A 17,314-nucleotide genomic window follows, 5' to 3' on the forward strand; every position below is an offset into this window, starting at 1 on the left:
CATCTCTGCGTAGACCGTCTCAACTGTTTGTTCACCACTTCCTGCCAAACAAGAGCATGAATATGATGAAACTATTACTCCACTGCACTGTCTGCTTCAAACACTGATGATAAACACCAGTTGCGCAACCACTGACATCTGCTGCTTTCCATTTAAAAAGCATCATCATTTGGTTTTAATGTGTTGCGAAGTTTTCATTTAAGTTTGTATTCACTGATATTTAATTTGATCAAAAATGATTTCCATGTGTGAATGTTGGGATATATTTCCATATTGTCCTTCATTCACCTTGTCTTCTGAACCTGCACCTCCAAGTGAAGAAGATGATGATGATGATAACGACGAGGAGGAGGACGACGCTCAGTGTCACAACAAGCCACTCTTTAGGAGCTGCAAGATAACGAAAAAATTCAGACATTCAATGCATGTTTTTTACAAATTAGAGAGTTGAACTGCATTTACCATGAAGCAATCTCTGAAAAAATATTACATTGCAGTTTATCAGTGAGAGTGTGTTTTGGGACAATACACATCAATGAAGAGACACAAGACAGACATTATGCTGCTGTATGATTTTGGTTTGAGAAATGTTGATCTCAAGTTTACTCCTCAACAAATAAAACCAATGCAAAATTTGGAAATTAATTATATTTGGATTCCAGACTCTCCTCACGAACACAAAGGTGACAAGTTCAATCTCCAAAATAACCAATCTGACCAACAACAGTCATGTTAAAAAGTCTTGTAGACAGACTCAGGGCATTTTCACACCTATAGTTTGTTTGCACTGGTCTGAATCAGTTGATGATTTGGTGAACTTGGTGCATTTTCCCCTCAGTTTGTTTTCACATAGAGAAGAATCCAAGCAAGCCACATTAGAACGTTCACTCATTGGTCAGATGTGTCTGGGGCGGGAGCAAGAACGTAAACACAGGGACACAATGTACTACGTTGCGCTAGTCCAGGTCCGACCTGGATTCATTCTCCAGCTAGTTGTCACCTGGCTAGCTCACCTGGCTACGGGAGCCGTTTTGCTCAAACTTGTGGAGTTCACCTAATACGTTTGATTGAGGTTGGATCAAGTTCCCGCCACAAACAAACTGCTCCAGAGTTCATTTGGGACCGGACCGAGACCACCGCCTCTAAAGAGTCTCGTGCAGTTGTTTGGGCCACACTTGAGTGTGATTACTGTGTTCACACCTGCCCAAACAAATCTCACCAACATGGAAAACAAACCAGAGTTCAATGTAACCAGAGTAAAAAGTGCAGGTGTGAAAACACCCTTAAAGTGTGACATGTCACAAGATAGTGGAAAAACAAGGGTCTTGTGTTTCGGGTTCCACATTTCCATATTTACCATTCCAGTAATTACTTGGTTGCAAAAAGTATATTAGAAAGAAAAAAGTTGGTCTTTTTAGCAAACTTTCGATGTATTAGCTAAACTTTAGTAGATACAGTTCAGAGTGAAAGCCACTATTATTTACCACCGCTACTGCATTTATGTGTCCCTCTCAAGGTGGGTGTCCGTCCACCCTTTTTATGCACTTTTTAAATTTAATGCATAAAAAACACCTAGGCACCATTCAATACGTGTCTGTATAACTGACACAAGAGTGTTATCAAAACACTTCCAAAAGAAAGAAGCTGTGATGTCAACTGTTTGTCCATCATGCTCTCTACGTTTTCCATCACTTCAGCTTCGACTGTCGCTCTATTAATTACGTCATTACTGTGCCATCTTCTTCTTTTTGAAGTTTCCTGCACTGAATGGGAGAATCTGCGCCACCAATATTCGCAAAACAGTAGTGGATGGAAACGCACATTAATTTGCATTTCCTTTTATTGATTTTCTTAAATTTCAGTTAAAATTTGCGTTACATTTGATTGGAAACCTGACTTCAGACTGCTCACCTTTGATCACGTTCAGATACACAGCTGGTCTGTCTCCACAGTAGTACAGTCCAGAGTCACCAAGCTGCACGTCTTGTATTACCAAACTCTCGCCCTTATCTGGGGAACGAATTCTGCTTTGGTCTTGAGGATGCTCTTCCTCCTCATGATGACCAACCACAGTCATTTCCCCGTTAAGTTTTCTGGTCCACGTTAGACCAGACCCAGCATCATCATGAGGGCATTTCAAAATGACTTCAGTCCTCTCTGTAGCAATTTGTTTGGTTCCTGTACACAGCAGACATAAAGATTGGGTGAAAACCAAGATTTAAAGATCAAGTTTTAAAAAGAACATCATTAAAAGAGTCCTCCAGAGATTTATCATTATTCTCCTATAACACTGTCAAAGTCATGATGGACAGTTTATCTTTAATAAAAGTATCAAGTATCATGTGGCAGAATCAGAAATATCAGTTAATTTTCATTTAGGGAGAGGTTATCACCACCAGTCTTCTGTTTTATCATCATAATCAGGCAAACTCAAACCCACAGTTACAATAACGAAAGTTTTACAATAGAAATCACGAAACATATTATTATTATTATTATTATTATTATTATTATTATTATTATTATTATTATTATTATATCTTTTATATATCTGAGTGTAGGTTATCAAGTTACATGTTAACTTTAGAACAGTAGGTTTGATTTTTTCCAACTCTACATGAACAAAAACACAGAGCTTGTTTCTATTAACCAGAAAAATTAGGAATAATATTCAAACCAAAAAAGACAGTTTTCTCTCCATTTCTTCACCAACTGACAATAAAATGCAGATTATAACTGTCCAACACATTTTAATTGATTTGTGGGGCAGCATGATTCTTGCAGTATGAAAATGAATTCAATCTTTAAAAAACTCAATAAATACATTCATATAATAAACAGTAATAACCTACTCAATTACAGTAACAACAGTAAATGTAAAGTGTTTGTTGTTCTTGCAGTCACATTAAGTAAATAAACAAAAAGCAGAGCATCTTTGACAGAGTTTGATGTTACCTGATGGGATCACCATCAGTTCCACAGCTGCTACATTATTACACAAGTATTTTCCAGAGTCTGAGACATTCACGCCACGGATGTGCAGCAATTTATCTGCTAATGAACTGTATCGTTTGCCGGAGTCATATTAATTACGTCATTACTGTGCCATCTTCTTCTTTTTGAAGTTTCCTGCACTGAATGAGAGAATCAGCACCACCAATATTCGCAAAACAGTAGTGGATGGAAACGCACATTAATTTGCATTTCCTTTTATTGATTTCCTGAAATTTCAGTTAAAATTTGCGTTACATTTGATTGGAAACCTGACTTCAGACTGCTCACCTTTGATCACATTCAGATACACAGCTGGTCTGTCTCCACAGTAGTACAGTCCAGAGTCACCAAGCTGCACGTCTTGTATTACCAAACTCTTGCCCTCATCTGAAGAATGAATTCTGCTTTGGTCTTGAGTATGCTCTTCCTCCTCATGACGACCAACCACAGTCATTTCCCCGTTAAGTTTTCTGGTCCACGTTAGACCAGACCCAGCATCATCATGAGGGCATTTCAAAATGACTTCAGTCCTCTCTGTAGCATTCTGTATGATGGTTCCTGTACACAGCAGACATAAAGATTGGGTGAAAACCAAGATTTAAAGATCAAGTTTTAAAAAGAACATCATTAAAAGAGTCCTCCAGAGATTTATCATTATTCTCCTATAACACTGTCAAACGTTTTACAATAGAAATCATGAAACACTGAAAATTTGGAAAAGTTTGTCTTTTGCTTCTTCATTTTGTCCTTGTAAAGCACTTTGTAATCTCTGGTTTTGTGCTATATAAATAAACTTTATCATTATTATTATTATTATTATTATTATTATTATTATTATTATTATTACTATTATATCTTTTATATATCTGAGTGTAGGTTATCAAGTTACATGTTAACTTTAGAACAGTAGGTTTGATTTTTCCAACTCCACATGAACAAAAACACAGAGCTTGTTTCTATTAACCAGAAAAATTAGGAATAATATTCAAACCAAATAAAGACAATTTTCTCTCCATTTCTTCACTAACTGACAATAAAATGCAGATTATAACTGTCCAACACATTTTAATTGATTTGTGGGGCAGCATGATTCTTACAGTATGAAAATGAGTTCAATCTTTAAAAAACTCAATAAATACATTCATATAATAAACAGTAATAACCTACTCAATTACAGTAACAACAGTAAATGTAAAATGTTTGTTGTTCTTGCAGTCACATTAAATAAATAAACAAAAAGCAGAGCATCTTTGACAGAGTTTGATGTTACCTGATGGGATCACCGTCAGTTCCACAGCTGCTACATTATTACACAAGTATTTTCCAGAGTCTGAGACATTCACGCCACGGATGTGTAGCGATTTATCTGCTAATGAACTGTATCGTTTGTGGGGGTCATTTAATCTATGGTCTCCGTCACCATCAATTGTAAGTATTTCAACTGTGTTTCCATTAATCTCTCTGCTCCACGTCACTTTACCCTCCACAGAGTGAGAACAACGCAGAGAGACTTGTTGCTCCTCTTTGACTACTTGGATTATTTCTGAAAAACAAACACAGTTTACAATAACTAAACATCCATTTCCAGAACGTGACAGTTTCTAATATTGGAAGGAACTCAATCAGAGTCAGAATCCCATTTAACTGTTGAGTGCTAACTGAATTTGACCTTGGTGTCATTATAACCACCAGATAAGTCACTGCACTCCGAGGATGTGCAGTAACTTATCTACTGTTGAACTGTGTCAATGTCGAGGTCATTGAATTTTTGCTCTCTGTCACCATCAGCTGTTAGTTAGTTAACTTTGCTTCCATTCATCTCTCTGCTGCACGTCACTTTACCCTCCACATACTGAGGACAAGGCAGGTTGACCTGGTGCGTCTCCTCGATTATTTTACTGATTATTTCTACAAAAGAAACAATATCTTACAAATAGCATCTAAATTATTGAAGTATAGGAGACAAGCCTGTGGATTAAAAAAGCAACACTTTATGGTTAGAGTATGTTCATTATCATGCATTCTTGCATCACTTCATGCATGAAAAAGTATGAATTTATTACCTTATGGACTTTCAGAACGGTACAAGAATTAACAGTATCTCATTCACGCCTTAATGACAGATCAATACGTTAATTAATGCAACAACTAAAGGAGTTCAATCATCGTGATTTCTGAGTTATTAAAGATTTTCACGTCTTCTTCATTTACAACATTTGTGCATCCGTGTTCTACTGAATTCATGACTGCATCATGTTTGTGGCTCTTTACATAAAGTTGAGACCTGCTCCTTCGGTGACACTGATCAATAACATATGATTAATGATGACATAATTGTGAAATCACTTGTATTAACCCCTAAAATAAAGTCTTCAGCATCATGTATTTGGAAAAACTACAAATACAAATTAAATTACAGTTTTGGATTCTATATAAATGATCAGTTATCATCAGTTGGGAAAAGGTGTGAACATTTTAATATATATATATCATACAATATTACCTTAAAGCTCACAAGCAGTTTGTAAAGGATAAGTCTGACAATGTTTATATTGTTTACTCACTACCAACAATTAACTGATGTACTAACAAGTATTGTGTGTGTATCAAAGCCTGATATATCTTATTCCTCCGTTGTTGTCCTGTTAAAAACACGTCAGTGAGTCACACCGCTGCACTGGGTGACATGTTCCTTCATCATGAAGAGTTTGGTCACGTTAGTTTGATTAGAAACGGCTCCAAAGACTAATAACAGTGATCATGTTTTCAGTCTCAGGAGAGTAGTTCTGTGTAATGCAGACACCACTGAGCATGTGCGGGAATGCGATTCTGTGTACAGCTTCACTAGCTTGTTGTGCTACATATCACAACCTGTTGACTACCACTCCTGGGAGAATGTGTTGCAATACCTTAGTTGTAGCACTAATTAACGTATTGTTCTTGCATTAAGACATGATGTTAGATATTGTCAATTCTTGTACATTCCTGAGGTTTTACATTAATGAATGAATGCTTTTTCGTGCATGAAGTCATGATAATTAATGCGTCTTTACCATCAAGAGGCTCATTCAGTCCCGTTTTTATCATGAAAAATTAAAAATAGTTCCAAGATTTGACCAGTTTCAAAGATACAAAAGTTTTACATGACTTTGTCTCTCTGTCTTTTAATGTAAACCAGAAATCACTCAACAGGCTCCAACTAGTAGTAGCTGCCAGACTTTTAACTAATACCAGCATCACTACACTTATTACTTATTTGTTTTTGGTTGTGGTTCCCAAAACTAGATTTCATACTAGAGGGGATCAATGAACCAAATCATTATCTTTGATTTGTATCTTCTGTCTGGCTCCCTGGTTTCTGTATATAATAATAAGCTTTATTATTATGTTATACAAATGTAAATTAAAACAGGTGACAAGAAGAATTGCACATATTAAAAGATACATTTAAAAACTCCTTACCTGCAGTGACGTTACAGCCCAGAACTAAGGCAAACAGGCAGATGTAGATGTTGACCCTCATCCTGACACAGATTGAAATGATTCAATATGCAGAATAATGTTTGACACATTGCTGTGTGGGCTGAAAACAGGAAACTTACAGTTCTTCCTGAAAAAAGAAAACCTCCTTCTCAACACCTCTCAGTGTCTTTTTATGGTGAAAGAATGCTAATGTTCCCTTTTATAGTTTTTTTTTTTTTTTTACAGTTGGTTACCTGCATGTTCAGTACTGAGTAAACTATAATACACATTCACACAGAAAGCATTCAGTGACTACAACCTTCAAATGTCCTCAATACTTTTCTTATTCAAACACAAACAAGCAACAAAACTCTGTGGATCTGCAGCATTTTACGTGTTTACATCCTCACTTCCAAACTCTTCAGTTTATGTTCAAACACTAACGTGTATTCATACGGACAGCAATCAGCCAAATCATAACCACAATGAAATATGTCTATATTCAGCCGAAAACTGTTTCCACTGTAATTCCACTGAATGACACATCATGCTCTCCGTGACATCACAATTCTCTCTGCCCAGCGCTGCACTACAGATCACTGATGCAAGTCATTTCTACATCCTTCTCTGTTTCCATGTATGTGTGTTGAAATTCCTGTTCTGTGTTTGTGTGAAAGATGAACTCTGGAAAGAGGCTGTGTAGACTCTTTTTTTGGGTGAAGTACAATGAAAGCATTTTAAGTAATACTGCAGCCAAATAAGCCCTTAAATAACTCAGACACACACACAGTTCAAACCTGCACTCATAGACGTTAACCCCATTGGCACACTGTACTTCCTCAGCAAACACTTGTCACACATTGTGTGACTGTTGTCTGATAAGCAGTTCCAGCGATGTCGAAATATTCTGTTTCCGTCACCAACGATTCTTTTCAGCTATCATGCTCAGGGTCATGTACATTCTGCAGCTTTATACATCCTGTATGTTTAGATTAATAACTTAACATGTTACTTTATAAAATGGTCCAACTTAAGTTTTGTTCTGACCCGGACGTTTGTCATAAATTTTACAATGTGTCACTTTCAAGATAATCTTGATAATAAATTACATAAAACCAAACACACAGCACACACATGAAGTATCTTAGTTACAGTTTCTGAAACTAGGGCCCTGTTTGTCGAAACTCTAAACACAAAAACCAAAAACTTACACATAAAATACAAAATATCTTACATCTCATGCAAAAGCAAACACTTCATTCAAAATTATGGAGGATAAAGTCCCTGCATGTTTCGAATGCAGACAGCACAAGCTTCAAACAACAGACCAGTTCTTTCTTCAACACCCAAGGAATGCTGGCCCATAAAGTAAGGAACCCCCCATCTCCTGCATGGTCACCGAACCCGACCACTGACCCAAACCATCTTTGATCCTTCAAACTACAAGAGCCAGCAAGATAGGAAGACCAATTCGCACCCCAGTGTGAATTGTTAGTACCATTTGGATAAACGACCCCCACCATTGGTTATCATAACTCACCTCTAAGAGCCAGACACACACAGAGACGAGCTGGCACCAACTTTAATCCCACTGTGGATTTTGATTTTCAGGACTTGAGTGACCAACCCAAGAACTGATCACTGGGCAAACCTGCATAAGGCACAAGACATGCTGCACTATATGCCATGCCCCATTCACACACACACTTTACACACGCACACACACGCACACACAAACACAAACACACACACACCCTCAAAGGGCATGGACCCCTGCCGTTTGCAGTCAGACCAAAGACCAGAGGACTGTAAAACTTATGGATTAGTTTTAGATTTTGTCTAAGGACAATTATTGTTGTATGTTGATGTGCGTATATCATATGTGTGTTGTTATGCACTTTGGTTAGACTTTTATTCCACTGCCTTTAAGCCAAGACTGTATCCCTAACATAATCCCATCATCCATGATAACCCTATCATGTTTAGTACCATTCTGCTTGTTTCACTGTCAGAACGCTAAAACTACTATTCAAATTGCAAAATTAGGATTCATGCAATTGTTAAATTGTAAATACATTGATTAATGGAGTAACCGCATTCAGGAACTATACCCGCCTGTCCGTGGACAGGGGGGGGACTGACTTTGCTCCCCCAGAACTCTGCAACCCCGGGATTGGCAAGGAGGCACCTTCTGGGTGGGCAGACTGAAACTTTAACAGTGTCTTATCTGAGACTCTTGGCCGTTTTTGCTGTTTTTGGGCTGTCTGCTGTTTGCTGTTTTGCTGTTTTAAGCTGATGTTTTTAAGCTGTTTTTAGGCGGCTCTTTAAGGCTGCTTGATGCTGCTTGCCTTCTGAATCTGGAGCAATGAGTTGAGGATCAAGCCTAGGAGAGCATGAGAGCATAAATTAGGAGCTCTCTTCCAATGGAACCTTTTAAAGTCCGGACCGGCCTACTCACTCATTATTACCAGATCCAGCTCCTCACCCCAGCACATTGGACTCCATTCTCTGCAAGAAGTCATCGCAGGGAGCAAGCAAGTATTCGTACAAAACCCTCATCAACTTGCTTAAAAGACTAACCTTAAAAGACCTATACCCTTGCAAAATCATGATTAAGATTAATAACAACTATAATTCTAATTGACCTGTCTTGTGTGTCCAACAAGGAGGACTATTTCCCTATTATTACACATACTCTAATATGAGTTATGCCACTGGATGAATAATTTCATGTTGGAGTTGTGCACAATAATAATTCATAATTCCCCCCATAACATCAAAGATATTTGAGTGCACAAATTCCTACAACTATATAGACTCTTCTAAATAATTAACTTTATACTCAAACACCAATTGAATTCTTTTCACATGTAACTGCTCACTGATGTGCTGAGCATAAAGCACTCTTATTTGGAGTCTTTTACATCTGTAGCATGCTGTAAATATATGAACACAAATGCAATGGGGAAACAAACACATCTTTTTATTATCATTACTCATAACAGTATCAGACACAATTGCTTTAACTGAAGATAACATGAACATAGTCACTGTATTGTACCATAAACAAAATACAGTCTATTGCAAGTACTGTCCATCCCGTCTTTGAACAGTTCAACTCAAACAAAGCAACAGAGCACATGAAAGCATTTTGTTTCCTGGTCCTGTTTTAACTTTCTTTCTTTCTTTTTTTTTTTTTTTACAACAAAATGTTTATTAAAAATGTATTAAAAGGATTGCAGGAATATAATAAAATAGAATATAATACTGGTACCAAAGTCGCATTGAAACAGTCTTAATCTTCACCTCCAAAACTTAGGAATAAGCATTTTTCTTTCCATATTTTGCAACATACAACTCTTTCAGAAATACGTTTTTGCCTGACAGAAGCTAAATGTTTATGTAAAACTATGCAGGTATTGGTCATTGTTCTCAAGCACTTTGGGTTTCTCCAGTAAGGAATACGTCGGGTCATTCAGCTGTGGTGTACCTGTGTATTGAGATGAAGAATTACAAACAACAGAATTCATGGGAGGAAAAATTACTACCATCTGCTTCCTATCAGATACATTTGTTCAATTACTGTAAAGACCAAAATCAGAAAAAAGAAAAACTGAGAAGGCAAAACCAAAAATAAGAAACTCAAACCAAAATACAGTCAGTACAGGCCTGCTGAGGCTGTTATTTTGGATGCAAATTGCATTTCTCACATTCTAGCTCTATGTCAGATGTTGGAGACATAATAATTTTGGGTTACTGTTGCGTTTCTATTAACAGACAGAATTTATTCCAATATGATATGCCTTTTTACACTTATGTTTCATGGTGCTTTAATTGTTAAAAACTTCCAATATATACAAGGTAACACATTAATACCATCTAAGCCAAATGAAGAGCCAATGATTTACCTGTTTTACCATCAGGCAAAGGGTCGGTAATCATGGAATATGGCGACTCAGTTAGAGATGTGTCTGTAAGAAGAAAGAAAAGATAATTAATCTATGAAACGTGTAACCAGAAATATATCTCTAGAATCTTTGATTGAACTGTAAAACTGTAAATGTTGATGACAGTTCAGGCTTTACCGGTCTTGTTTCCTGTTGGTGGAGGATCAGGGATGGTGCAACATGTGGGTTCATTTTGGTTTGATCCACCTATTAAAACATTTACCAACAAACATTTATTATAAAGAACTAACTGACCTTTTACGCCACAGGTATTAATACCTTATTCCAACTTTTAAGCGGGCTGTCAACATCAGTGTCAACCAATCAGTTGATGACCCAATGAAAAGGCATTTTCAAGTAAAGGCCTTTTCACTCCATGTCCAAATTTTTTCAATGTGCTTTTGAACACATCCTCTGAAAAGGGTGTGATGAAAGCAGAACCCTTGTCCACTCAGTATGCTGCGTTTTTTAACAAAATTAGGAGTCTGCAGCTATGCTAGCAGCTCTGTGAAGCTGTACTTTGAGCTAACGGGAATGTTGGGAGTTTTTAAAGAATGTGGTCATCAAGTCTTGGACAAACTGAAGTTTTGCACTTGTGATGTTGCTAGACGTCACAAGAAGTCTGGCAAACCATCCAATAGATGTTCCAATCAAAAACTATAACCTGATGGTGGCGTTGGACAAAAAGTGAGAAGATCATCAAACTCAGGCTTCAACCTCTGGAAAACATGAATGTCTGTTCCAACTTTGATGGCGATCCATCCAGTAGTTTATGAGATATTTCAGTCTGGATCAAAGTGACAAACAATCGCTTGAAAGACCAACATGGCCATCCCCTGAAGCCACACTGCAAAAAATTCCTAACTCAACAAACACATCCAGACAGCAGGAGATCGGGCTGTTAGCTACTGAGAAAGACAATGAAGGTCGACGAAAACAAATTGCACTCATCAAAGGAAAAAAATATCTAAGTGTTATGTCATAATTATGACTTTTGTAACGTGACTCAGCATCTCATACAAGATCAGTACGTCATAATTACAAGAAAACCGTCTTTGAACTGTTTGCTGCATTTTCATTCAGCTCACCAACAAAACACAGCCGTTAGCATTTTGGCTAAAACTCTGTACGCTGCTTCTTAACGGATTCAACCACCACAATAACCTGCAACAGTTCCTGTAGCTACACAGATTAGATAAGCCACATCTCTCTGTTATGAGAGCAGTATTTTGTTATTACAAGAGAAAGATCTCACAATTACAAGATGTTGAGTCACAGTTATGAGATACTAAAATCCACCATTGATGAATGCAGGACAGTTCAATCACTGTCCCAAGATACATACAAAAAACATCAAAATTTGGACAGTTTGCTGTCAAAGGTAGTGGGAAAATATCTGATCATTCACCTGGGAAAGTCACCAGGCAGTATTCAGCTGATGGTCCGCCAGAGCTTTCCACACCTGCCAGAAAAGAAGTGAAAAGAAGATCACTAAATTTGATGTTTAAGGTACAGTAGTATCTTCTTGCTTGTTTTGTGAAACAGAAAAATAGACATGCATTTTTGTGCATAAAGATATAAAATAATGGAAAATAATGTTCATATAGATGATAAAACATCTCAAGTTTGGTTTAAGTGACATAAAACAGCCTCAGAGATATGACTACTTGTTATGGCTCCTATCTTTATTTGGATTACAGTGAGAAACTGAGTTGCACCTCAGGAAACAGGTAAGAAAATTGTGCAGCAGATGAATTATTTTTGATTCAGATGGTGAGGAGAGTCTTTGAGAAACTTTTAAGAAGCTGTGGAAGCTTATAATGATATATACTGTATGAACTGTGTCTTATAATGCTACAAGTTCCCCTCTGAAGACTACAAGCAGTTACAGTTGAATGACTTCAGTGTCACTATAGTAACAGTGCATGAATGCATGCACAGTAAGCACAGCGTAGGATTTAATTTTAGATCAGTCTCAATCATAATAGAAAGAGGAAGTTAGCATTTTAAAAAGAAACACTTCTCATTACTCACGCTTTGTAGGGTTCAACCCTTCATCTCGTATCTCGTCGTAGATATGGTGTCTTTCTTTAGTCTCTGCAGAAAGGAAAACAAATTAGTGAATAACTTAATTATTACTGAATAATCACTGATTACCTGCTTTAAACTCTGATCACAAACAGGCTGACTTTCCATCTAGATGTGAAAACAGCCCATAAAATGATGTCACGTTGCACTGTGTTGCAGCATGACATCATTGTTAGGTGGGATTGCATATACAGAAAATCTGTTCTAAGATTAAATCAAAAGTCTGAAATTAAAGTCAAAATTCTGACATGAAAGCTGATTATTTAATTTATAAAATTCTGAAAAAAGGTATAAGAGACATCAAATAAGAAATACATTTAAAATTTAAAAAGTAAATAAACCGTACTATGGGGGAGGTATAAGTAAATGTTAAGTAATTATAATTTTGCATGTTGTGATAAAAACTAAAATAAGGTATAATTGTGTTGTGTTAATGTGTTGCAATCATATATCCTGTAAGAATGTCTTTTCTTTTTTGTTAAATACCATGAACATTTAATTTACGAGCACATCTTTCTTGTATTCATCAAAATTTAGTGTGATTGTAAATTTCCAGGTCAGACTTCATTTACCTCGTCTTTTACACCTCCAAGCACAGTAGACGGTGATGATGATGATGAGGATGAGGAGGAAGGAAGGAACTATCCCCTCCACCAAACCTAGTGGAAAACAAAGTAAAAGTTCAACACAAACATCCCGACATGATACGTGTTATATACCGTACAGCAGCCGGCTGCACCAGCCAATCAAAAATCCATCACTAAGTTTGTGTGTGAAGTTCTTCTACTAACTACTAACTAGTTTCAGTTTTTAATAAATCAGGTTGCACCATTAATTGTTAGAAATGTTTTATCTAGTGAACATTTAATGTGTAAATCAATAGCAAGGAAACATCTGTAGTGCCATCTGCCAGCTGTGAAGTGTGAGGGGCCACTGGTTCCACAAGTGTTTTTCCCCATTTCAAAATTTTCTTTAAACGATCTCCTTGATGTTACTGAACATAGAAACTCAGGACTCTCCTGGATAAATGAATGATCCTACATGTTTATATTCTGACCACCAGTTTACAGTATTTACACTTAGTTTCTCAGAAATCATGTTTTGTCTGTGATTTTGGTGGACGGCTAAGAATACTACAATACCCATGAGCCTCAGCTGCTGTTGCTATGGAGAAGAAGCCTTTGGCTCTGTGGATTGTAAAATCAATTTGTCAACACTGTAATCTTTGGCTTCTGCCTGCTGTTAGCAGTGCACATGAGTGGATTTTAAGCTCAGTGATTGGCTGTTTCTTGCAGAAATGCACTTTGGGAGTCGTAGTTAATTTCTACCTTGAAATGTTTATGTACACAGTCGACTTTTTATCTTTAATTGTTCATATTTTTTCTGATGATTTAACCATCCAAGCAGTAGAAGTGCTCAGTGTAACATTGTCCGTGAGAAAAATGAACAGAATTTTGTGACTTATGATGTGACTTATTTATTGCAGTCATACCTGTGTTTTTAGCAGGTGGTGATATTGTAGAAGTTGTTGTAGGTGATGTTGATCCTGTATTATCATCAGTGCAGAACAGAGAAAATATATATTACAGGGCAGAAAATGTATTCTACTACAGCTAACTGTTTACAGAATGTCACAAAATATTCACAGTTTTTGAAAAAGGAACAACGCTACTTTAATATTTGTGCTGAGTCAGCAACAGTTCAAGTTCTCACAATAAAATCCACCTGAATGTTGAGCATGTTGTGTGCTCGACTTCCAACATTAAAACTGTAGTTTCACTTGAACACAGTGTTAAAACTTTCCCAGGCTCTTATATCTGCATCCGTTTGTCTCATAACTGCATTTAAAGCTTTTAATCAATTTAACATTTTAGCGTTTCCATTTGGGTATGCCAAATGGGCAAAAATTCCAAAAAAAAGGGTGGATGTTAAGAGGCTGTTTCATTTTACTCATTTTCTTTTCAGGTTTCTTGATGTGACTTATTTATTGCAGTCATACCTTTGTTTTCATCAGATGTTGGTCCTTCATCATGATCTGTGCAGAACAGAGAAAATATATATTACAGGGCAGAAAATGTATTTTACTACAGCTAACTGTTTACAGAATGTCACAAAATGATTCGGTTTTTGAAAAAGGAACAACGCTACTTTAATATTTGTGCTGAGTCAGCAACAGTTCAAGTTCTCGCAACAAAAACTACCTGAATGTTGAGCATGTTGTGTGCTCGACTTCCCACATTGAAACTGTAGTTTCACTTGAACACAGTGTTAAAATTTTCCCAGGCTCTTATATCTGTATCTGTTTGTTTAATTACTGCATTTAAAGTGTTTTCTGCTTTTTGTTCTTCTTTGAGTTCTTGTCTCTGGGCTCTCAGATCGATAAAAGCTTTTAATCAGTTTAACAATTCAACATTTAGATCTGTTTCATTTTACTCATTTTCTTTTCAGGTTTCTTGATGTGACTTATTTATTGCAGTCATACCTGTGTTTGTAGCTGATGGTGATGTTGTAGAAGTTGTTGTAGGTGATGTTGATCCTGTATTATCATCAGTGCAGAACAGAGAAAATATATATTACAGGGCAGAAAATGTATTTTACTACAGCTAACTGTTTACAGAATGTCACAAAATGATTCGGTTTTTGAAAAAGTACCAACACTACTTTAATATTTGTGCTGAGTCAGCAACAGTTCAAGTTCTCACAACAAAAACCACCTGAATGTTGAGCATGTTGTGTGCTCGACTTCCTACATTGAAACTGTAGTTTCACTTGAACACAGTGTTAAAACTTTCCCAGGCTCTTATATCTGTATCTGTTTGTTTAATTACTGCATTTAAAGTGTTTTCTGCCGTTTTGTTCGTTTAGATCGATCACCTTTAATCAGTTTAATTTAACATTTAGATCTGCTTTATCTTACTCTCTCCCTCCTCCGTTTTCTTAGTTTTTGGTGGTGCTGGTGCAGTTGTTGTTATTGTTGCTGTAGTTGTAGTTGGGGTTGTTGGTGGTGGTGTTCTGTTTACTTGTGTGTGAGATGGAGGAAATAGATACAACAGAGCAGCAAAATGCATTTTACCACAGAAAGTTATAAAATCATTCATCAGTTTTGAAACAGGAAATAGGTGATGGCCAGTTTTGTGGTGAGTTATCAAGCAGAGCAAATGTTCTCATGACTTAAACCACTTGAATGTTGAGGATATTGTTTCTGTTTAATTTGAAGCAGCATTAAAGTTTCTCTCTTATTTGAACTGATCATATTTGTTATTGTTCAGCCTTGTGTGTCGTTATATTTCTTCATATAACTCTCTGTAACACCAGGCTAGCTGTTTCCATCTGTTTCCAGTCTTTATGCTAAGCTAAGCTAACCGGCTGCTGGCTGTAGCTTCATGTTTAATGGACAGATATGAATGTGGTATCGATCTAAGTGGTGGTACCAGTTTTTCCTTTCATTTGTCACCCGTCTGTATTTTACATATACAGAATATACGTTGCCTGTAAAAAGTTTTCACCCCTCTTGGAATTTTACATGTCTTTTCACACCCATCAATAGAAAATACTCTTATGTGTCAAAGTAGAAACAGATCTCTACAAAGTGATCTGAATTAATTACAAATGTAAATACATCATCTGTTTTATTTGTAAAATACAGATCTGGAAAGACACTTGTAACTATCACATTCAAATAAATGTAGTGGAGTAAAAAGTACAATATTCTCCTCTGAGATCTAGCGGACAGGAAGTAGAAAGTAACATCAAATGGTTCCAAAAACTGTATTTAATTAAATGTACTTAGTTACATTCCACCACTGGTTGATCTTCTCTTCTAACTCTCAGTAAGAAAGTTAAACATGTTAATAAATTTCCCAAAATGTCAGATTATTCCTTTAAATAACTTCTTCTCTGTGCTTTACCTGCCTTCATATTTTTGTGTGTGTCTTTGAGTTCTTGTGTCTCACCTCTCTCAGACTGATCACCTTTGGTCACATTTAGATTTGCAGCTGAGCAACAAACATTAAGTTAGTAAAAACCAAGATTCATGTTTTATAACATGCCATCATAAACACATGTATTCATGATAAAGTCAGTAACACATGGAAGAGTTTTGTTCTTAAACAAGATTTTCTTTGATAAACTAACTTCTGTTTCTACACAAAGTGGAGAATTGTTACAGTCACTAAAAGTTCTCTGACTGTATTGATACCTAACTTAAAGCTGCACTAATATATTGACTGATATCAGCTTATCAGACTGTTTGTGTCGGCCACTAATTAACAGAAACATCAGTACAGAAATATGACAGATAAATAAAGGTTTGAGGTCATTTAGAAAGAGTTTCTGCATTGATGAGTTTATTTTTACGCTGCAAAGTGTCCTGTGCAGAACACACTGTGATCACACTTTGAAGTGATGCTTATTGAAAATGTTATAATCTTAAACCAGCAGTCAGGTGTCCATATGAACAGTGAAAGAGGTTTTCCTCGCTGTAATCATTCCTCCTGTTCATATTGGATATTAAAAGATCCTTCAAATGTGCTCTCAATGGAAGTGATGGAGGCCAAAATCCACAGTGTGTCCACACAGTCATTTAAAAGTCTGTGTGAAGCTTCTATTCATCTTCAGCAGTCTGAGTTAGTCATATCAAGTGGATATCTGACACATTTACAGTCTTTTTAGCATCAAATTCCCTCTTTGTGTTTCCTCGGACAGTGTTTCCCTGTTGAGCTGCGGTGGAAGTATAGTAACAAAAAGAGGAACTTTGGCACTAAAAAGACTGTAACGTTGAAAGATATCTACTTGATTTGACTCATTTGGACGCTGAAGCTTCA

The 17,314-nt window shown here is 36.6% G+C and overlaps 1 protein-coding gene across 1 annotated transcript in view; it reads right to left on the minus strand.

Annotated features, from left to right (window-relative positions):
- Positions 1 to 9,418: 9,418 nt before the first annotated feature.
- LOC137198158 (transcription initiation factor TFIID subunit 12-like) overlaps positions 9,419 to 17,314 on the minus strand; it is a 153,598-nt gene continuing 145,702 nt past the window's right edge. Inside the window, exons 15-16 of the mRNA XM_067611820.1 lie at positions 10,365 to 10,427; positions 9,419 to 9,946 (exon numbers count right to left, since the gene is read on the minus strand). Of these exons, the coding sequence (XP_067467921.1) occupies positions 9,855 to 9,946; positions 10,365 to 10,427 (155 nt within the window). The 3' untranslated portion in view covers positions 9,419 to 9,854. The remainder of the gene's footprint in view (positions 9,947 to 10,364; positions 10,428 to 17,314) is intronic.

Source organism: Thunnus thynnus, chromosome 15, assembly GCF_963924715.1.
Source record: "Thunnus thynnus chromosome 15, fThuThy2.1, whole genome shotgun sequence".
In the NCBI taxonomy this organism is placed as follows: domain Eukaryota; kingdom Metazoa; phylum Chordata; class Actinopteri; order Scombriformes; family Scombridae; genus Thunnus; species Thunnus thynnus.